The following is a 23,159-nucleotide window of genomic DNA, read 5'->3' as shown; positions in this document are numbered from 1 at the left end:
ATATATATATATATATCCACACAAATCAATATGTAGTTTCTTTATGATCCACTTATATATATACATATAAGTACATATATATATGTTTAATGGCTAGTTCGATGACAGTAACGAATTTCTTAAGCATACGATAAATGGAGCTATGGTCACTTTGATGACAGTCATCAAAATGACCAGTAGTGGGCGTTTGTCGTGTGGTATACCGTCGTGTTCGTCCTGCAAGTTTGACCTCGACCTCGCGAACCCTCCAGTATGCCGATAACCTCAGTCCGAATATCTCTCGCGAATATTCCCGAAAGTGGAGTTCTTATGTTTTACAAAAAAAACATGCGGTCAGAAGGGACCGCGGCGGATTTAAGCGCATCAGGAGGTAGAGCCAGGTATGAGCGTCATTTTCCATCCGAACATTGCGACCTTGCGTAACCCGACTAGGCAGCATACACCGTCTTTGCGCCAGTTGTAAATTGCGGAGTTACACCCGCAATTAACAACTTTTTGGGAGCCTTCAACAGCCACCTCCACGTGGTGCTCCCGGGTTATGCCAAGTGCTGTTCAGTTTTGAGGTTATAATTCATAAATTTGAATTATACATCAAAACATTGCAGTGTCATGAAACTGACCCTTAAACATATATATATATATACTTATACTTATAGTCGGTGGTATACTTATATATATATATAAGTATATATATATATACTTGTCACATTCATATTTGAGGACCGAAAATAAACAAGGATTTTTATATTCTATCTACCTAAACAGCTCATGAATTCACTATCAGCATTTTATTAATGAGAGCTTATTGCCTGGACACTTGTGATTAAATTTAACATCTGTTGCTGATTACAAAAAATTGAACGATTCTAGTGGAGTTCAAAGTAGATAAGACATATTGACATTTGTCGCGCCACAATTTGCGACTTTGAAATATTTGAAAAATCGTGAAAAGTTACTGAAAATGAATTAATACTTTCTACTCAAGACTATGATTGCCATAGATAGATTATAATGAGCCAGGATAAATAGTCAAAAATAAAAGAATAAATGGCTTGAATGCGTGATTATTAAAAACAATCTGCCACTTGACAGAATAAATTAGAAGATGTTTAATGAGAAATACTCCGCTATCGTCACTATTAATTTAATGATAAAAAATATGATTTCATAAATTTAAACTCACGTTTAGTAAATAGCTCATATAGTGCTTTATTAAATAATCCTTTTTCGCAATTTCCATTACACGCCTGGTAACGAGCCTACTCCCATTTCTCTACAAACCCAATTAGCGAAACCTCACCTAAGGTGTTGAAGGGGAAAGAAATACTCAATTGCAATGTTCCTGTTAAATAGTAATGAGCGGAAACCTCGATTACAAGGCGGCCACGTCGATCTACGACTTTGAGGCTAACTCTATCAAAGGGAACATAGTACCCTTGTCAAAGTAGGTTGGCTATAAATATACGTAAGAAGAGAAAAAAGTCAACTCTTCCCAATGTCATTGGCGAGTCTCCTGTATAACGGATTTTACCGATTTTTTCAGCTACAAAGGTCACGTCTGTTTGATCGTTAATGTTGCTTCGAAGTGTGGTCTTACGAAGACTAACTACAAAGAGCTGAATGAACTTTATGACAAGTATGGGGAGTCTCATGGTAATTAAATTTCATAGTTATATTTACACTCGGGTCATTAGGGTCATATTATTTCATTATTTGAAGAAAGTCATTCGATGTACCACGAGTACAGTGCTCCAAAGAGTCATGGAATGGTTCAAGCAGTGTTGCCAACTAGGGAGCTCGGCTCGTCACCAGGTCAGGTGGAAAAATCTACATTTTCGACACTAAAGTCACTAGATTTTTTTTTTGTTTTAAATCGTGAAAATCTTCGACTTTTTATGATTAATTTCATTTATTTTGTGATTTCATTACATGAATAGACAGTTTTCAACGATTTATGCATAAATTATCTATAAACTCAAGTAACATCCCATATTTTTGAGTAAATCTAATCATGAAAATAAATATTTAAAGGTAGAAATTATTCATTTCCGTCAACATATCAGGAATATCCCCGTCTTTTTTACTCTCGCCTTCGGTCTCGCCCTGTCCATCCTTATTAACTTTTGGAACATCCTTTTTGTATGCTTTTAATGTTCCAATGTCCTTCAAGACTTCTCTGGGGAGCTGATAGTCATGACGGCACTTGCTGGCTCGTTTCAGGCCATAACGAATGAGGATCGCATTCACAGTGCTGGTTTGCAAACGATTGCGTAATTTGGATTTTATAATATTCATTTGACTGAACACACCTTCAATCTCTGCATTAGACATTGGCAAACTTAATAAGCTTAAAGCAAAGTCGACGAGTTCCTGATAAGGATTTACATTGCATGCATCTTTGTGAGCCGCTACTTCAGTCCAGAAGTCTTCTGATGTCTTAACATTTTTCCATTCTCCATCACCATTGTTCAAGTTGTACCATTGAGATTCAATTTTAGAAATAATCTTGTCATCGAACACAAATTCTTTAATCAAATCGAGAATTGATAACTTGTGAAGTCGGTTTTTCGTAGCTTCACTAGGATGCAGGAGCTTCATCTTCTCTAGTAAGATCAGATTAGATGGGAGTCGATTTTGTAGCTGACTGAGCAGTTTTAGCGTGAAATCACCACATCGTTCTCTAATTACTTTCTTCGTTTGTGGGTCACATTGAAGTTCTCGAAATGATTTTTCAAACGAATATCCTAGGTAAGGATTTGGGTCCAGGTGCTTGCTGATGTCATCTGTCAAGATGTTAATTTTTGCTGATGGAATAAGAACTTTATTAGATATCGTTCGAATCAACTGCTGGAGACTGTCCAGAACCCTCAGCGGATCTGCTAATTCAGCCTCAAAAATTTTATTAGTTTTTTTGAACTTCTTCTACTATCTCGTACACGTCCGTCAAATAGACTCTGTTCGAAGGATCCTTATAATTAGCATAAAGCATCTCAGCAGTATAACATGCATCCTTCCTCCTCACTATTTCAAAATGAGTTTGTAGCTCCAGCCACTGACTGAGGATACGTTCTAGAGCTCTTTCAATTGCCAGCCAACGAGTTTCGCTGAGAGGGAGTGTCTTCAGAGGAGCTTTATTATCATTTATCAACTTGTACAGGTCTGCATAGGCTTTTGGACGTAAAGAGGAGTGGCTAAACCAATTATAGGTTTCTTTAATCATAAATTCTAAATTCCTCGGCAGAGTATCTTTCGTTGCTGCTGACACTGCGAGTTGGAGTGAATGACACATACCTTAATAATACTAAGCCTGGCAAGTTGTGTTTATCTCTGAGTATTCCGTGAACTCCCTTGTTGATACCGACCATCACAGGGGCATTATCTGTCCCGATTCCAACAAGATTTTTCATTTGTAAACCAAACTCCTCAATCACCTTCTCGATCCCTTCAACAATCGCACTTGCAGTGCTCTCATCCAGCTCAAGAAGTTGTAAGAATGTCGAAACTATCTTCTTTTTCTCGTGACTGTAATATCTGTGGAATGGAAAGTAAATTTATTAACAGTCCGTTTTAACTGAAAAACGAATACAACAAATATAATGATATTAACCGAGAGAAAAGAGTTTGAAAATCATCGGTTACGAACCTAATTGCAATTCCTAACTGCTTGATCACCCGCTTGAGCACAGAGACATCTGTTGATTCATCCAGGATGAGACTGTATTTACCGTCACCAATATCAGCACGCAAAGCACGTTGGAAGTGGGGAGATAAAACATTTTTGATCACCTCAGTGCATTTGGTTCGATGTAACTGTATTGTTTCTTTCGAATCCAGAATTTTCGACGAGCACAAGTCAGTTAAATGATCGACAACATTCATGTTACTGTGCTTGGCAACATACAGTGCTAATGATCCCTCAATTTCTTTTTTCTTCTCCACATCCTTAGATTTATCAATTATCTTGATTTTTCCTTGACGATTCGCGTCGAATGAATCTTTTGCTCTACAGTGTGCAGCAGTTTTTTCATGTTTTCTCAAGTCAGCCAGCCTTGAATTGAGATGACTCGCGCACCAAACACATAAACTCTTTGTTTTATCATTGGCAACAGGTTTAACCCATGGAAGCTCTTTGACCCACTCTGATCTGAATTTTTGGACATATTGCGGCTTCATTGTAAACGTAATTTTCTAAATTTTTATTCAATCATTATTAAAAATTGAAACCCGAATTTATGGTGGGATATGATGAACGAACAGAGATGAGTTGACTGGGAGTCACAAAGAGATACGAGCAACGACACGTTTCACTGTTGCCATCACAGGGATGAATTGCATCGTAAAGACTTCAAGCTGACTTTCCAAGTGGCGACTGTCGAAATTCTAAAGCGTCATTTTTATTGGCTATTGCGTACGATCTCATGAAATGCAGCCAATGATCTTGTGATTAAACTTTCTCCTCTGAACGCGCCTGCAGTACGTTTCTCCTTACTCAGTCATCCATCTTAGTTATTATCGTTTACTCAGGCATTTATTTCAGTTTGAAACCTACCCAAGTCCAAGCTGTAATTACATTTCAAAATTTCTAAGGAAAACCACTGAATCAATATACGCATTAATTACGCAATTATGTCGTACTTGATATATTTTAAACCTGTATTAACTGAAGATGGACACATTCAAACATTCCGAGGATCGGATTATTTTATGTTCGTCGACACTCGAAGTATGTCGTTTTATTCTGTCCGACTTTTATAATTTTTCTCATCATTGAGTCATAGAATAGATATTTTCATTTGTATTTTTATTTTTTCAATACTGTCATTATTACAGTCTCTGATGAAGAACTCGTTCCTGCAAAGGAAGATGACAGGCCGGGCCCCTGATTAATCCTATAGACATACATGAGTGAGGAGTAACACAAAAAATGTAAAATATTGACAAAAAAATAGAACAGAATCCAGAAATTTCAGTGTTTTTATTTTGATTCATCTTGGTGACCGTAGTCACCGGCTGAAGTTTGAAATTCACTAGATTCGTCACTGGTAGACAACCGGAGAATTATCGTCACTAGACCCCACTCCCAAAACACCAGATCTGGTGACAAAATCACCAAATTGGCAACACTGGGTTCAAGTCCATGTAACCATGCCATTAAGGTACTTCCACAGTAAATTTTTTGGGCAGAGGGTGGGGGTAAACATCAAACGCTCCGACACTTCGCTGCAACGTGCGAAAGAAAAAAAATGAAATAGAGATTGGTCAATAGATATATCAAAATTGTGCCAATTGAGTTCTTTATTTATTCTTTATTCCTAATAGATTGACTGAAAAAGATTATTCATTTTAAAATTATTTATATAGATTTACAAATAAATTCAATTTTTCACGATACGTTGACCAACAGCGCATTTTCGTCTGACGGAATTGGTATCATTGTCGTCCGGTATACCTCATACCATATTATAGAATTTACTATAGTATGTGCCTTGGCGCGAATTTGAGGGAACGTCAGGTTATGTTCCACAGAATTTTGTTGATGTGTTATGAATAAGTGCTGGCACAGTTAATTTTTATTTAAAACAAATTTCATCGACTCTGAAAACAGAAATAAGTGAGATGATATGGAAGGTTCTCCAGGCTCCTCAAGAATGAAATACAAAGGAAAATTCATTAAAAAAAAACATTAAAACACAAAATTGTTGTTCAAGAGTTGGGCAAGGCTATCAAGGGGAGGAGAGTGAGTAAATCTGAGATTGAGACCGAGAATGATGTATCAGTGAATATTGACAATCGCATTGTAAACTTGAGAATGCTGGTTGATAAACTACAATGCTCTGTGTGCTCGGAACCTTTATCATTGAAAGAAATTGTCAAAGAAACCAAACGTGGTTTGGGGTCCTATTTGCATATGGGGTATTCCATGTGAACTCACCCAGGTCAAAACCCTCACCATCGCCAATAATATTGCCGATTTTTCCTGTGATTGTTTATGGAAAAATATGACTTCTCAATTTTTTTCAGATTTTTTGAGGCATCCTGTGGACAGCCATGTTTTTTTGCAAGTTTTATCTTCAAATGCCTGTAACTTCCGTAAAGCTCAACCGATTTGAATTTTTTTTTCACAAAATGTGCGTCTTCAAACACACTTTCCATATAAAAATATGCCAATTTTTTCAATTCGTTCTTCCATCGATTTCCTCAGAAAAATCTCAAAAAACTTTAAAAAACGAGTCGTTTTTAAAGTTCGACCCTTTTTATATTTTTCAAAAAATTTCAGTGAATATATTAGACCAAAATAAAATTTTTCACCAAGGGCCAAAGTGGGCTTCCCATTTCGTCGCCGTCATTTCCAATTTGAATATATGAATCCGGGATGAGAAATTTCAAAAATTTCAAAATTCTTTTAGCATTTGAGCGCAGAAGCATTATTTGAATTTACCGCCTGAAGAATCACTGTATTATATTCGAATCTGGAACAATTTGATGATTTTTTGAAAATTCGTTAACAATAAATCTTTCCGAGTGGTGTGTTCTAATAGAGATCCCACTTTGGCCTCTGGTGAAAAATGTTATTTTGGTCCAATATATTCACTGAAATTTTTTGAAAAATATAAAGAGTCCAACTTTGAAAACGACTCGTTTTTTGAAGTTTTTTAAAGTTTTGTCTGAGGAAATCGATGGAAGAACGAATTGAAAAAAATAGTCATATTTTTATATGGAAAGTGTATTCGAAGACGCACATTTTGTAAAGAAAAAAACTCAAATCGGTTGATTTTTACGCAAGTTACAGGCATTTGAAAATAAAACTTGCAAAAAAAACATGGCTGCCCATAGGATGCCTCAAAAAATCTGAAAAAATTTGAGAAGTCATATTTTTCCATATACAACCACAGGAAAAATCGGCAATATGATTGGCGATGGTGAGGGTTTTGACCTGGGTGAGTTCACATGGAATACCCCATATACAGTGCGGATACTACCTTGCTGAGAAGCGTATTCCAACGACCAAATGCGTGAAAGAGCCAGGGGATAAAAATAAGGAGTTTTTTAAGATCAATTACAAAATGGCTTTTGGTAAATATCAATTTTTCTCTGTGATTATGTGTATTCAAATATTGATAAATTAATATTTAACTAACAATTAAAATTACTTCCACAGCTTGTCTCCACGCAGGAATTGGGAACCAGGGACTAAATAAACTATTGGCAAGTGCGGGTTTACCTACAATGAATTATGGAACATATAAAGACTATGAGAGAAGAGCTGGATCTGTTGTAGAAATAATTGCTAAGGAAAGCTGCGACAAAGCTGCAAAAATTGAACGACAATTGACGATCGAGAATGCCGAAGAGATTGAGAAGATTGTGTAAGCTCATGGGACACAATCTTTATCACTTCAATTATTTTACATTCTTTTTTACTTGTCTTTCGTAAAAATTTATTTTTTTCATTTAATTAAATTATTTTCGATTATTTTGTTGCCTCTGGTTTCCCAGTAGAATATATTATGCTCTATTGAGCGAATCAATTCATTATGCAATGAAGAAATTTCATTTTTATTTGTTATTCTCTTTGACAATTTTTTCCCCTGGCTTTTCCGGGACAATCAGAATGCTTTATTGAGCTAATCGATTATCTATTTCATTGAGATTCTTCATTTGAAATTAGTGAGACTTTTTTTCTCCTATTTACTCATCAACATTCAACAATCACTCCAATTCCCCAATAAAACCAAATCTATAGTATTTACCTACGAGAATAAACGTATATATTCGCTAATGTGGGAGCAATTATACTCATTGTTAAATAAAAAATGAATAATAAATGAAAAATCTCTAAAAAAAAGGTGTTTTTTATTATTGCTTTAAAAATTAACACGTTGGTGGTAGATGTGAGCATGTGTGGATTTTTATAGGCCTATTGAATATCGTGAAAACTTCATAATTCCTGATGGAGCATCTTCATCGAGTTCAGAGGGTTCAAAGTTCGACGAGGAGACTGATACGAATCAACAGGACATAAGTAAACTTCGCTAGATGGTCTTTATGTTGAAAGATTCATTCATTCTTCGTAATTTAGGACTAGTGGAAGATACAGGTAAATCACAAGCGCCTGAAAACGTTCCACTGTCAGTATCACCCCCTGAAGTTGGTGAACAATCTTCAAAGCAACCTGTGAAACCGTCTGCCAGGTGGAAAGGGTCTCCAACAATTGTTAGTGCAATGTCGTTCCTCGTGAGACTGATGCTCTCATTCGATTGTGGTTGGTCTAAGTGAGGGAATGGAAAGAATTACGACAGTCTCAACGGTTATGCTGCCCTAAGTGGTACACAGAGTGGTCTGATCGTCGACTATGCAACAACAAACAGAGGCTGCAAGATGTATGCATTTGGTAACTCAAAAGACGAACATGATTGCCGTCTGCATTTCTCAGGAAGTACGAAAGCTATCGAAGCACATTTGGCTGTAAAATTGGCGACTGAGAGTGAAATCCTGAAGGGAAATAATGTACAGTTGGGGATTTTTTGTGGAAATGAAGATTCTGCAGCAATAGCTTCAGTTAGAAAAGCCTTAACACCCTCTCCAGTAGTGAGAGTGTCGGACAAGAACCACCTCTCCAAGGGCGCCAAAAAACAATTTTATTCGATTCCAAAATCTAGTGATCCTGATCAAGAGATTAATAAAAATTCCATCGAGTATTTACAGCGGTATCTTTCGTTTGCGATGGCTCAGAATCAGAGAGACGTGGAAGGTCTGGCAAAGGCACTGCGCTCGATTCCATATCATTCTTTCAACGACCACAAACATTGTGGTGATTGGTGTGGATATAAAAAAAATCCAGAAGAGTATACTCATCGAATGATTGGCGAGGGGTGACAAAATCCAATTTTGTTCGAGGCAATACACGAAATATTTGAAGGATTTGCGAAGAATGCTGAGAAATTTACCCAGGCAGCCTCTAATTAATGTAACGAGAGCCTGAATGCTGCAATAGCTAGGAAAGCACCGAAAAGCTATTGTGTTATAGTTAGAGTGAATCGATGGACTATAGAGTAGCAGCTGCTGTTGCTGAGAAAAATGAGGGAGAAAGTTACGTGATCCAAGTTTTTGAGCGACTAGACCTGACAATTGATGACCAGCTACGTCAGCATGTTGAGCGGTGTGAAAGAAAAGCATCCGAAAATGCTGAGAAGGCCAGCTCAACCAAGGCAACAGGTCATTGAATCGAATTGAGGAAGAAGCGAGATGCATTACGCAATCGAAATGAACGATCGGAAGGAGTGATGTATCAATCCAACATGGGATTGATTACTATCAGAGCCATCAATGAGCCATCGAGGACCGACGACCACGTAGTTGTATACTTGGTGAATGACGAATACCAAGTTGTTTTCTATGATTTGGAAACATCAGGGCTGAGTGGAACATGCGATATACTGCAGATTGCAGCAGGAACCTCGTCAACGTCATTCAGCACCTACATTAAGCCTTCCAACCCCATAGATCTGAAGGCATCCGAAGTCCACAACTTAACAAATGTCTCCTCTATTTGCATGGAGTTCGCTTGGAAACGATGAGTTTGCGTGGTGCTTTGAGATCATTCATTTCTTATCTTGAGAAATTCAATAAGAAATGTGTTCTAGTTGCACACAATCTCGATTTTGATGGACCACGTCTTCTGCGAGACATTGAGAACTGCTCTTTTTTCACTGATTTCCAGGCAGCTGTTGGTGGCTTTGCCTGTTCTCTGCAGGGTTATAAAATAAAAATCAATGTTAAGAGACCAAAGAAGGGTGAAATGAAACTGTCGACTCTAGCTAGTGCATATGTTAAACATGTGGATGAAAAAAATACGCACAATGCCTGTTACGATGTGTATCTGTTGAAGAATTTTGTTTGTAACGTATTTACTCTAGACGAAATTTTATCTGAGCTTATTACAGTACCTGAAGCTCTAAGTACAACGCCAATAAAAAAGTGAAAGACACAGCAAATTCCCTCTCAGTACTATCCACACTGATAGCAAATACTCTGAAACAAAAGATGGCTAAAGCTGGTGTTGGTTTGGAAGATTTGCATAATGCATTCGAGAAAGATGGCACGAGTGGAGTCGTCAAATTACTGAGTAATCGAATTGATTATAAACCTCGATCAATAAAACTCGAAGAAATGTATCAAAATATTGCAGATTACATTGCGAAGTCACACAAATAATCACGGAAATTGTTTTTTGTTCTTATTTGTTTTTTATACAAATTTGAAGATTTATGGATTGTTTCTCTAAATATTATGGATTGTTCAACGTTTTCTGAGGATTTAAATAAAAAATAAGACTGGAAAAATAACATTGAATCAATGTTATTCAACATAAGTGACCTCGAAGAGTTTCAATAGTTTGAATTGCCCGCTCACACGAGTTCCCCTTCCTCTCTCGCCCTTCAAACGCCCTAACCTTCTCGCAACGTTGTCACATTCGACCACCATTTCACGATAACCTCTCCACTTTTACATACTCTTTTCATTCAGTATTATTATAAATCCATGTGGTAAAAAAGAATAAAAAATGCACGGATCGGTTCCTGAAATATGTACGGTAATATTCATTCATTTGTTTATTGCTGATTAAGAGGTACAACCTTGTTACAGCGAGGAATATAATAATGTATAATAGAGACGATTTCGGGGAGATGGCAGAAGACATAAAGTGCACGAGATGAAAATAAAGTGACAATAGTGTAAATAGGGATAATACAGTATAATTAGGTATAACTAGGTATAATTAGGTGTAATTAGGTGGGGGAAGGTCCGGTACATGAAAATCCAGATGAGCAGAGAAATAAAAATTGATCAGAGATTAATAAGTCAGAGATAAATAAATAAAGCAAAGCATTGCAAAAAACAGAGCATTGGACCGGTATGGTTGCAGGTGGTAGAACATACGTTTGTTGAGTTAGGAGGCTTAAGGGAGCCTAGCGCTAAAAAACTAGAAATTACGAACTAATCTAGCTCGAGAGTTGACGTTAGGTAGCGGTTGTCCAGTGGATTGAAATAGTTTGTTATGAGATTGACCCTATTCGTGAGAGCGGAAGAGCTTGATAGAACATCGCATTTAATATAAAAAAAAAAGTTTCTTGGTGGCAAGAGGGACATCCGAGTCAAGAAAGCGGGTGAAGGTGAGGAGAATTTCATCAAGTTGTTGGCTCAGGGGGAGGAAGTGCCTCCTAGGAAGGACATATGGTACGACAGATAGAAGGGACATACCAACAGGAAGTGAGTCAGAGTTTCGGCTGAGTTGCTGGAGCACAACTGGCAGGGTTTAGAGGGATCAATCCTAAACAATGCTTTTTTGATGGCGAAGGAGATCATCAGAGGATTTGCAAGCCTCACTTGAGCCTTAATACGGGTCATGGTTATGGGCACTCTCTGTTTCAAGTAGCTCCTGTGATAGTTCTCGAGATTGGGAGCAGACAGAAGGAGGAGACGCCGCTCGAGCGCGGTCTACCTCAAGCAGATGTGCTCTCAGTTCGGAGAGAACTCTGGGGCCTTCCCGGGACCAGTAGGAGGCCGAGGGTAAGGTGACGTCAAAACTGACGCTGAAGGGCTCAAGCCGATCCCGAAGCTAGAGGATAGGGTTGTAACGGAGGGTCCTGGAGAGTGCATCAGAGGATGACATACTCAGCAGTGATGAAGCCAGCTTCATAAACCTGCGGAGGCAGACCTTGGGAAGCCTGCCCTCTTTTTGTTCAAGGATCCTAGTAAACCAGCCAAGAGAGAGCTTGATGACATGGTAGAGGAGCTTCACAGTACCGACCTCGTGGCGAAAGAGGTGCTTGGGGGTACAGGTAAGAAGGAGAAGGAGTCCCTTGTAGAAGCCAAGCTGGATGGTCTCTATTTTGTCGGTGTACTGCAGGACCCATGTCGGAGCAGCGTAGAGAAGAGTCGAGGCGATCATGGAATCAAAGAGCTTGGTTGTTGCTTCCCACGAGTCCGAGGAGGCTCTCGCTAGGGTAAACATAACGGATCCAACGGCAATCCTGACTTTATCAACGGCAGCCTGCGAAGCACGGCTACCAAGTGCGGAGGAGGAAAATACCACACCCAGGTAAGTATAAGTGGAGACGACCTCAATGTCTTCCCCATAAATTCTCAGGGGAAAGTTTGATAGAAGAGAGGCAGGACCTCCTGATCTGAAGATAATCAGTTTAGTCTTGGAGACGTTCACTGTCAGGTGGTTGGATTGGAAGTAGGACTCCAGATCTTTCACAAGATGAAACATGTGAATCTGCTGCGGCGAAAACAAGACCAAATCATCCGCAAAGAAAAGTGCTGGAACATCCCTCGTTGCATCGATGCTAGGACCGCGATGCCCCCTGTCTCTCAGGAAGGATTCAATATCAAAGAGAAACAACAAGAAGAGAGTAGGACTCAGGCTTTCCCCCTGCAGCACTCCTTCCGTGATGTCAATGCTCCCCGAGAGGCGACTGGCAGATCGAACTCTCAGAAATGCTCGTAGAGGTTACGTAGAATGTTGATCAATTTGGTGCTGACACCCAGGTGGAAAATCTTCTGCCAGAGCAGAGTGTGGTTGACCGAGTCAAAAGCTCACTTCAAGTCCACAAAGAGCCCAAAAACTCTTCGGCTTCCCAGTCGTAGTTGTAATTGTGCTGTCGCCTGTGCCACAACGATGTTGTCGAGGGTGGAGCGACCTCTTCTGAATCCAGCCTGGCATTCCGGGTAGATGCCTTCTAGGCCGGTTAAATAAGGACTTTTTTTCGGCCGAAATCAAGGATGATAGAAGAAGGATTAAACCATGAGATATCATGCAGAAGCATGATATGAAACACATACTAAGTTTTTGGGATTGTAGCAAACCGAAAAATTGTTAAAAAAAATGAAAACTGCAAAATTAAGCGTCCACGCGACCTTTTTTGCTTTACCGTCAGAGCAGGAGCCTCTCCATACTTTGAACCCACCAGAACAGTCTCGATCTCAGCAAGCGTGATTGGTCCGTCAAACTGCGGATCAGTAATACCATCGTAGATACTCGCGTCAACAGCTCAAGGGGGATAGACACCAGTATAGAAGGACTGCCGGGTTTCTATCTCGAGTTCCGGAGAAGGTCGAACTCCACATGACCTGAGTGCTCTCCAAAATTCTGATTGTGCTTTGGTGTTGGAGATCTTCTCGCAAATATCGTTGAAATATGCCAATTTCTGGTCACTCACTAAGTCAAAATAGGATTTTTTAGCATAACGATAGCAATCCACTGCTGACGGAACAAATTGCTCACTACGACAGGTGCGAAGAAATGTTTCAGCGGACTTCTTCACTTTTAGACAATCCTTGTCAAATCATGTGTTTCTGGGAAGGAGTCGTGGGGCATATCCAGACATTACAAGCATGTCAGCTGCCTTCGCTGCATCGTGGATAGTCTTGTGAAGAGTGTCCATCAGCATGTTAACGTTGGACTCAGCATTGACCAGGAGAGCAGGAGAGTTATTAATGCGAAGGTGATAGTCGTGGAGTTTGTCGCGTTCCCATAGGAGGCGGGAGGATTTTGGGAATTTCTTGGAGCTTGAGAAGTCTGGGGGCGGGCCTAAGAGGTCAACGGAAAGGGGAAAGTGGTCAGAGGGAAGGACTGAATGGTCAACGGACAGGTCGTGAATTAGGTGGATGTTAAAAAGATCAGAAAATATGAAGTCTATGGTACTTCGCCCTCTGTGGCCACCGTAGGTAGTCTGAGCTGGTGAGTCTCCAGGTGTCCTGCCATTCAAGAGCAGAAGTCCGTTGTCCTTCATAAACTGGCTGACGGCTGCTCCACGCGGATTCTCTTCAGGAGTAACAAGGGAGCGATCGGATAGAACGGAGCCTTCGAGGAGTTCATCGGGGAAAGAGCCATCATAGCCAATCCGGGCATTAAAATCGTCCCTGATGGATCCTGAGAGAGATGGAGTGTGATAGGTGGGGTACCGTCGTTCGCCTGTGCTAGACGATTTGCAAGTGTTTTGGGCCCTCGCTACTTTGTCGATACCGACGGGCTCGTTCTTGGGGCTGATAAAACAGGTCATCTCAACAGTTTGGTGGAAGTCAAGGAGATGGCGCCACTTATCACCTTTTCGTTCATGCCAACGGACAGAAACCGCCGAAACCCGACTATACTCGAGCTGATGGAAAGAGAATTGGCGGAATGGGAGATAACCTAACATTTGGAGAAATCAGAAAAGTGAGAACAAAAATTTGTCACAGATAATAAAGCTCAAAATACTTATGTCACCCTAATAGGTCGAAGGGTGTGGCAAGACCCCCGGAATACTCAGCAGTCCTTCAACACACGACAAAATAAATCCACACAAAATCAACAAAAATTTGGCCAGTGAAGTGAAAACGCAACTACACCGGTCCGAGTTCCGGACCTATGTACGGTAATATATATCAACCTTCCAATTTTTCAGCACATTGTCAATTATTTTTGATTGATTTTTGAAAACGGCGTGCCACAAGACTTTACTAATCCCATATCTTTAATAATTTTTTGTCGAGAATCTATGTAGTGAATCGTTTTGGGAATTCTGGGACATATTTTTAATTACTGAAAGAATATATCCTAAAAACCTCAAAGCAATCGCACATTGTCATCTAGTCCCATTTAAATGCTGTGGAAGTACCTTAAATTATCGGAGTGAAGATGCAATAACAATTTTTTTTTGTTAGATTTAACAAAGAGATATTGAAACTGGATCCTTAAGTATTTCATTAAAATTTTATATCAACTCATTACTCATCACACTACCCCATTTTCTTCTTATTGATGTAATTTTCATATAAATGCACCTTGTGGTATTCATTCAACACAGTAATTTTCCTTAGAGACTTCTGAGTACTATTGGCCTAGCAGGATCCTCAATTCTGCGTTATCTTCAGATCTCGGCAAAGGTTTCGCGCTCACCAATTTCTCTCGCGCGCTTATTTCTTTCCATTAAGAAATCAATATTGTTCATTTCTCAAGCTGTATGTGAAAACCACATTCAAATCTTTTGAATAAACGTTCCGCAGAAAATACGTTCCATTTAGAAGTGTATTTGCACCCTTCTTTGCCATTAATAAGATGAAGGCAGGCAGGCTTCTGAATGGTTCTGTTGTTTTGGTGGTTTATGAAGTTGAATATCTCCAAAATACGAACAATTTCAATGCACACCGATTATAAGGCATTTTCAAGACAGTTTTTTTGTAAGTTAGAGTGCGTACAACAATTTTAAGGATAATCGGGCGAGGAGGAAATGTAGGAGGTGAGGCGGAGAGGTTTCTATTGTGTTCCTGCAGAAAATCAATCGCTGAACAAAAAAATTTTTCCCATTCGGATTCAAAATTCAGGCAATATTAGGGAGTATCTACGGTTAAAAATTACTTTTGGAGCTAATCAAATTTATTTGTATCTGTTCCATGCATTGAATGGTTTTCAGATTGTTTTTTTTTAATAAATGAAAAAATATTAATCTATGCGAAAAAGTGGCAACATCATCGGTAGTGTTTTTTTTTTCACCAGGAGCTGGTACCACCGGCTGGAGGGAGCTCCAATCGCAACGCTTCATCGCTCTCTGTCTCAAGAGACGTTTAAATTGACCGCGCTACCCCCACCCGATCGGTACTTGAGACGTTGCTGATCGTTTGGGCTGCGTGCGCAGAAATTTCATTTTTCAGTACTTTTTTCGCTATTATTAATAACCAATGCTCCTAGGTGACCATCTTTTTCACTCAAAGAATCATTGATCACATGTTCTAAATGTGTCTAAAGTTTAATGACTGCTTTTTTAATGGCTGCTTTTTTTCCTTGGGTTTTGCAGTTTTTTTTGTGATTTCCATAGGATCACGGGTTAAATGACCACTTTTTCAAGAATTCATAATAAATTAACCATGTTCCCCAGCAGTCTGAAACTTTGCACACGCCGTTTCCATCATTTAAAGAACACGTAAAAAATAAAAGAGAAAAATGGCTGCTTTTTTTCTAACCCTCCGGGCTCGCCCGATTATCCTTAAGCGGAAAACAGAAAAATGAAAATATCTCGAAAAATTTGTAAGAACGTGTATAAAGATTTTCATTGATTCCTATAGTAGGGATCGGAACCAATGTTTTGAAAAAAAAAATGAAAATCCGTTAACAAGTTGTCAAGATAGTTGCGAAAAACGAATTGCTTTTTGCACACAGTCAGTTAAAATCAATACCGAACATGTGAGAAAATTTCAATCTTTTTTGAAATTGTTTTACCTGTTTATGAAAAATTGACCTCACACACACATACACACATACTTCTCAAATTTCGTATTTTTACATACTAAAACAATTTAGATTATTTTCAACCCCACTTAGAAAAGTAAAAACTACAAGGTTTTTAAGAAACAAAATTTTCTCAAATTTTCGCCATTTTTCCAAATAAATGTTTAAATAAATTTTTTATAGGATTCCACCGTACGAATTCCAACTCCAAAAATATTGATCTTCTCTTTACATGTAGGTTTGAAAATTTTAGCATTCCCATGCAATCAATTTAATGGTGAAGAGCCAGGTGATAGTGAGGAAATTTGCAGTTTCGCCAGTCGTAAGAAGGTAAACTCCTTTTACAGCTTTTTCCCCAGATGGCAAAAGCACCGAAACTACTAAGCTTAGAGAAAATTTCCGAGAGACATCTTTTATGGCCCATCAAATTTTCTGTAAAAAATTTCTCCGCCTGAATTCATCTTAACTCGTTCCTTTAGAACATGTTTAGAAAATAATTTGGAAATTCGTTTTAAAAGCATATTTTGTTTTTTACGGCTTTAAGGTTGATATTTAGAAAATTCACTGAAATTGACGAAATTTTTCATAGGTAAAGTATGATCTATTTGAGAAAATTGACGTCAACGGCGAGAACACCCATCCATTGTGGAAGTGGTTGAAGAAGGAGCAGGATGGTACCTTCGGTAACTTCATCAAGTGGAACTTTACTAAATTCGTGATCGATAAAAACGGAAAAGCGGTTGAGAGACACGGACCGAATGTGGACCCGTTGAAGATAGCTTTGCATCTTGAGAAGTACTTTTGAGGGATCACCTCAATCACTCCCTAATGCACGGTTGTGATTGCGAACAACTTTTTATATTTGAGAAACACTACATTAGAGTTAATCATTCATAGAAAAATATCTATACCACATATTCACATCTATTACAAATAGTTTACTTTGAGAAACTTTTTACCCGTTGGTCTTAAGCATCCCATTGCAACCATTATTAGGAATTTTGTACTCTTAAAATGCACTTAAATAAATATATATGATAATTTGAACGATGTGAAAAGATTATTATACAGGGTGTCCCATAGGAATGTGTGAAAACTAAACTCATCTGCCAACTCATCCAAAATAACCTTGACTCTCTACGTTTGTGTTATGTTTACTAGGGGCCAGTCAGTTTTATTCCAACTGTGGCAGGAGGCTTAGTTTGTTAGCAGTAATGAGTGATTTGACAATTCAAGAAAAAAGATATCTCATCGAGCGCTTCTATTCGAGGGGGAAAAAATACTGTGAAGTTTTTAGGAGGTTTCGTACTAAATTTGGATCCAAACAAGTTGCTAGCGAAACCACTTTGAGGTTAGAATAATTTTTTTTTCATATTGATTGTGTGACACAGCAAAACACATTACAGATTTTCGTAGAAATCGCGTTGGTTTCTAGTCACGATAATATTCTTTTTCTAGAATAATTGAAAATTTCGAGGAATACGGCATTTTGGATGATCGTAGAGCTACTCTTCCAGGTCCCTCATTCTCTGCTGCAACAGAGGAGAAGGTCGATGAAGTTGAACAGTATTTCAAGGCAAATCCCAACTCGTTTTTATTTTATGCAGGATGGAGCAGCTCCCCACCGTACTCACGAAGTTTTTGAAATTCTTAATACAGTTTATCGCGGTCGAGTTCTTGGTTTGGGATATCTAAAATTTTGTGGAGGGGAAATAGATTGGCCACCCTATTTCCCAGCTTTGAATCCGAGTGATTATTTCCTGTGGATTTATATAAAAGATTCTTGTTACTCAAGCAAGCCAAAAACAATCGAAAATTTAATAAACAACATTAAAAAGACTGTTCACGGTACTCCACAGTAAACATTAGAACGTGTATTCCACGGTTTTAGGAAACATTTGGATTATTGTGCCAGTGTTGATGGGTCTCATTTCGAAAATTTCTATTAATCGCACTTGTCACGTACAATTTTTGTAAGCTACTATTTTTGTTGGGTGATTACATGTTTCAATAATGAATATACGGTGAAATAAAAATGACAACTCTCCTCTATCAGGAACTTTATTCCTTCTCTTTTTCCGTTTCCAGTAAAAAAAAATAATCAAACAGTTTTCACACATTCCCATGGGACACCCTGCATGAAGAGGATGTGATTTGTGAATCTTTTTTGTGTATTTTCAATATTGAAAAATTTGGAAAAAGGTATTTTCATTTAACATAGATTTTAAGAACTACAAATTCTTGACATTCAGTTGTAAAGAGAAACTATTAGTGACGCTGCAAAAAATTCATACCTGAATTTTCCAATAAAAGATCCTGAAAATTCAAGTTGAATCTTTGAATTTTCACGTTTGAAAATCAGTCGACCAACATCTTTCGTAAAAAACAGAAGATTCATGTCAAATTATTTTCGAACTATGAACTTTTTTTTAATAACCTCCGGGCCCCTTTTCCGGTCCCACTCGACACTGTGGATTCTACACTGTACCGCGTTTGCACTCCTCTAGTGTCTAGAACTAGAACGTAGGAATAGCACAGGAAACCTATCAGGCAATCCGAATCCATGCTCGTACAGGCGGTTACTCTATTAGCAACGTCGCGCTTGCCGGAGCCTCAGGTTGAAAAAGTCAGTTCCACGTAGGACCGAACTCGCAATCTTCTTCATACTAGCCTTGCGTCTAGCCCACTCGGCCACCGACGTCGGTGGAACTATGAAATTTCTCTGTATTTCTATTGACAATTCGAGCGAGTACAAAACTGAATACTGATAGCATCAATGAGTGAAATTTTTCATTTTTTACTCCGGTCGACAACCCAGAGAAGAGATGTGTTCTTATTACTTAAGTTAACCTAATTTTCGAAGGAGCTACAGTGAACATAAGGTCTTCTTGAAATTCATCCCAAGATATTCAGAGTCAGTTCATATTCTTCTAGGTAAATTAACTGAATTTGACTCTAGTATCAGAAAATTACGACAAGTTTTTCATTCGTCTGAAGAATTCAACATGAACATTCATTTTACTTGAATATCTAAAACAATCATTGAATCGATGAAAAAATTCAATGTGATACAAGCTGTATTTACTTATTTTGTCACAAGCAGCGCGACAGAAGCCATTTGACAGATTACATATGACTGCTGCTCTCTATGTATTTTTTTTCTCCTATTTTCATTTCTACCGATTTCATTAGTAGTAGATTTCCGAATAGATCCCAATGTATGTTTTCAAAAAATGAAGGTTCTAATTTTCTTTGAATTTTTTCAACTTGTTTATATTGTTCTCTCTGGACACATACGTATGTACAGAGAGATTATACGTATGTGATTAATTGAAATGAATATGAAACTCAAAAATAGATTCTTTGGCCAAATATTTCAGCAGAAAATTTTGAATGGACTTCAAATAGAAGCACATATTTCCCTGAACATGTCCACCGATGCTAGGTCCGAGGAACACGGTTTGCCCCTACCCTCATCTGCCCCCACTTGACGTCTTTGAAAATTCGGGCCCATGAAGTTAGCAGACCAGGGTCATCAGATCGGGTCGGCAATTAGCTCAAAAATGCGGGCTTTTTATGTGCTTTTTTTTTGCAGAATAATTAAATTTTCTGCTTAAATATTCCGGCCATAAAATAAATTTTAAAGTTTGGGGTGTTAAGCTAGCAGAACAATGGGGTCGAATGGGGATAATTCGTGCATAATGGCAAAGAATTAAATATGAGCTAATTTTCTGCAGGAAAATAATTTCATTTTTCCGAAATTTCCCCTGAATTTTCAAGGGCGTCAAATGAGGGCCAAATGAGAGAAGGGGCAAAATGGGCTACTGTGACCCTAGCAGCGGTAGACATGTTCGGAGAAATATGTGCTTTTATTTGACGTCCATTCAAAATTTTCTGCTTAAATATTTCGGCCAAAAAATGGATTTTTGAGTTTGGGGTATTAAGCTAGCAGGCCAATGGGGTCGAATGGAGATAATTCGTGCACAATGGCAAAGAATTAAGTAGGGGCTAATTTTCTGCAAGAAAATAATTTCATTTTTCAGGAATTTTCCCCGAATTTTCAAGCTCCAAAAAGTTAGCAGACCAGGGTCATTGGATCGGGTCGGTGAAAAACTCAAAAATACGTGCTTTTTGTGTGCTTTTTTCTGTTCCACAATTGTCGCCGAAAATTTGATTTTTGAGTTTGGGCCATTTATCTAGTAGACCAATGTCATCGGATTAGCATAATTTTCATAGTAGCAGCATTTTCACAGTATTTTCATAGTATTTTCATAATTTTCATACTAATTTTCATAGTAGAAAAATAAATCGATTTTCCCTGAATTTTCCGCGAATTTCCCAGGACCTTGAAAATGCGTATAGTGCTGACAGATAAATGGCAGGTCCAACAGACCCAACGATGTATAAAAAGTTTCGATGAATCATGTGCTCCAATTTGAAGCCCACAGAAAATTTTCTGCTGCAAAATTTTCGCCGAAAATTTGATTTTTGAATTTGGGCCATTTATCTAGCAGACCAATGTCATCAGATTGGCATAATTTTCATACTAACGTGGAGTACTAATTACGTGCTAATTTTCTGCGGAAAAATTAATCGATTTTTCCCGAATTTTCTGCGGATTTCTCAAGACTTCACAAATGGTGTAGTGACGATAGACAAATGGAAGTTCCACGGACCCAAGGATCTGCAAAAGGCTTCGATGAATCAAGTGCTTTGATTTAAGGCCCAGTAGGAATTTTCTGCACCATTCTTGAATGACCCTGGCTTTATCAATCAATAAGACCCAATCCAAGATGGCTTCCGTGGGTCCCAAGATGAGTCAATAGCATCGATTAATCATGTGCTTCCATCGAAGGACCAGTAGGAATTTTCTGCACTATTCTTCAATGACCCTAGCTTTATCGATCAATAGGACCCAATCCAAGAAGGCCTCTGTGGGTCCCAAGATAAATCAATTGCATCGATGAACCATGTGCTTTCATCTAAGGCCCAGAAGGAATTTTCTGCTCCATTAACAAATGACCTAAGCGTCATCTATCAATAAGACCCAATCCAAGACGGCGCCTCCAGGTCTCAGGATGAGTCAATAACATCAATAAATCATGTGCTATAATTTAAGGCCCAGGAGGAATTTTGTGCTGCATTAAGGATGTTCTACACCCTTTCTGCCAAAATTCACGTTTTTTTCATTTTTCTGGCAACCCCTTCTACTGGGTTCCCACTTTGTCGTAGTGAGGGGGCTCGGTCGCGGGCGGTGGAGGTCTTAAGGACTACCGCTGCCCACGGTCGCTAAGAGGAGTCCACCCAATCCATGTGTATGAGCGGCGTAAGCCATGGCCTCGGTCATACCGTGCCTACGGATGCGTGGCACAGGGGGAGCTGTGTCGCTAACGGTGCCTCTCAGAAACCTAGGCGACCTCTGAGAATAGTCTTGGGTGTAACCCACCCGAGACAAGCCAAGCCCTGGGCAATCGCGGCAATGCACCAGGTGAAAACGCTTAACCGCGGTACTCGTGGGACTAAAATGGAAACCAATTTAAAAAATCTTAATATTGAAAAAGCAACTTCGGGTGGGGCCAGCGATGGCGAACACACGAAGTCTGACAAGGCTGACCAGTCTGGTACCGATGTGAATCGGGTCAGACTGAGTGGAGCCGAGAGAAGACGTCGCAAGAGAGCGAAGCTGCATCAAACCTCGGGGGCGATTGCAACCTTGACGGATGCAGCAGCGAAGGTCGATGAGGGAAGGGGGGAGGGGGCTACGAGGAAGGCAATAAAACGCCTTCCATCAGAGCGTACTACGCCAAGCCCCTCAGTCAGACCGAAAGAAAAGAGAATGAGAACGCAGGATCAGGGCACATATGCTCAGAACACTACGAGCTCATTCAAGTTTGCAGTTATGCCGGAGTCATATCCGGATCAGAAACTGGGCACTGAAGAGGTAACGGAGGTGAAGAAACTCCTGAAGAGGGCCATTCTGGCGTTACCTGACGGGGTGAAAGCACCCACCTTCAACGGTGTCTGGGAAAGAGAAGGTGTGGCAATGGTGTGCTGCACTGATGAGGAAACGGGAAATTGGCTGAAAAGCCTTTTCCCCGAAAACAAAATAGCTGGACTTACTGTACGTGTGGTCGCAGCCTCGGAGCTTCCCAAGAAGCACAGGGTTGTACTACACGTGGAAGACCCAGATCTAACCGCTCAAGAAGCACTGTGCTTCCTTGAGAAACAAAATGGAGGACTGCAGGCCAGAGTGGGTTGTCGCTCGGGACAGTGAGAGTAGGGACGCGAAAAGTACCCACTTCGTTGCGCTGATAGGCGACCGATCACTCTCTGTTCTCAAAGCCTGCAACTTCAGACTGCACTGCGGGATTCAAAAAGCAACTGTCAAGCTGCTTGTGAAAGACCGTCGTGAAAGTCAGAAGAAGGGTACATACAGGTACCAGGAAAGTAGTCATTATTATGGCTGCAACCCGGGTGCACATTGTACAGATAAATTTGCACCACAGCAAAGCAGCCTCGGCTACTCTAGTCAGGCTGTTAGCTGGGATGCAGACTGTCATAGCAATGATCCAGGAACCATGGATAGTGGACAATGCNCAGCCATGGAAGAATGACAGGTGTCCAAGATTATCATTGCTTGGACACAAAACATGCTGAAAAGCNGTTAGCTGGGACTATTAAGGGCCTCAGTGGTTGTGGCAGAATCTATCACGCAAACACTCAGGAGAAAATTAGATCTTGCATTGTTATTAAAGGACTAGACTCTTTCTTCTGTTCACAGGCTAGTGAGGGAGACCTGGCTGTGGCACAAGTGGATCTGGGCCTGGGACAAGGCGAGGAAATGAGCCTGGTTGTAGGGTCAGTTTACATGCCCTATGACTCGGCT

General features: G+C 39.5%; 2 protein-coding genes across 3 annotated transcripts in view; one reads left to right on the top strand and one right to left on the bottom strand.

Moving 5' to 3' along the window:
* Nucleotides 1-17,323, top strand: part of LOC107040987 (probable phospholipid hydroperoxide glutathione peroxidase) — a 22,024-nt gene extending 4,701 nt beyond the window's left edge. Inside the window, exons 2-6 of one of the 2 annotated variants that reach the window (XM_015261326.1) lie at nucleotides 1,354-1,444; nucleotides 1,544-1,653; nucleotides 5,709-5,737; nucleotides 6,969-7,074; nucleotides 7,160-7,840. In XM_015261326.1, the coding sequence (XP_015116812.1) occupies nucleotides 1,356-1,444; nucleotides 1,544-1,653; nucleotides 5,709-5,737; nucleotides 6,969-7,074; nucleotides 7,160-7,371 (546 nt within the window). In that variant the 5' untranslated portion in view covers nucleotides 1,354-1,355 and the 3' untranslated portion in view covers nucleotides 7,372-7,840. Of the gene's footprint in view, nucleotides 1-1,353; nucleotides 1,445-1,543; nucleotides 1,654-5,708; nucleotides 5,738-6,968; nucleotides 7,075-7,159; nucleotides 7,841-16,511; nucleotides 16,604-16,862 lie in introns of those variants that run through there. The other variant, XM_015261327.2, reaches the window with a different exon arrangement.
* Nucleotides 1-23,159, bottom strand: part of LOC107040986 (E3 ubiquitin-protein ligase CBL) — a 200,515-nt gene that overhangs the window by 9,416 nt on the left and 167,940 nt on the right. The window lies entirely within an intron of this gene.

The sequence above is a fragment of the Diachasma alloeum genome, unplaced genomic scaffold (assembly GCF_001412515.2).
Source record: "Diachasma alloeum isolate Michigan unplaced genomic scaffold, Dall2.0 Dall_scaffold_00352, whole genome shotgun sequence".
NCBI classification, from domain to species: domain Eukaryota; kingdom Metazoa; phylum Arthropoda; class Insecta; order Hymenoptera; family Braconidae; genus Diachasma; species Diachasma alloeum.
The sequence above is the reverse complement of the archived record's forward strand: the minus strand, read 5'-3'. Positions and strand labels throughout refer to the sequence as shown.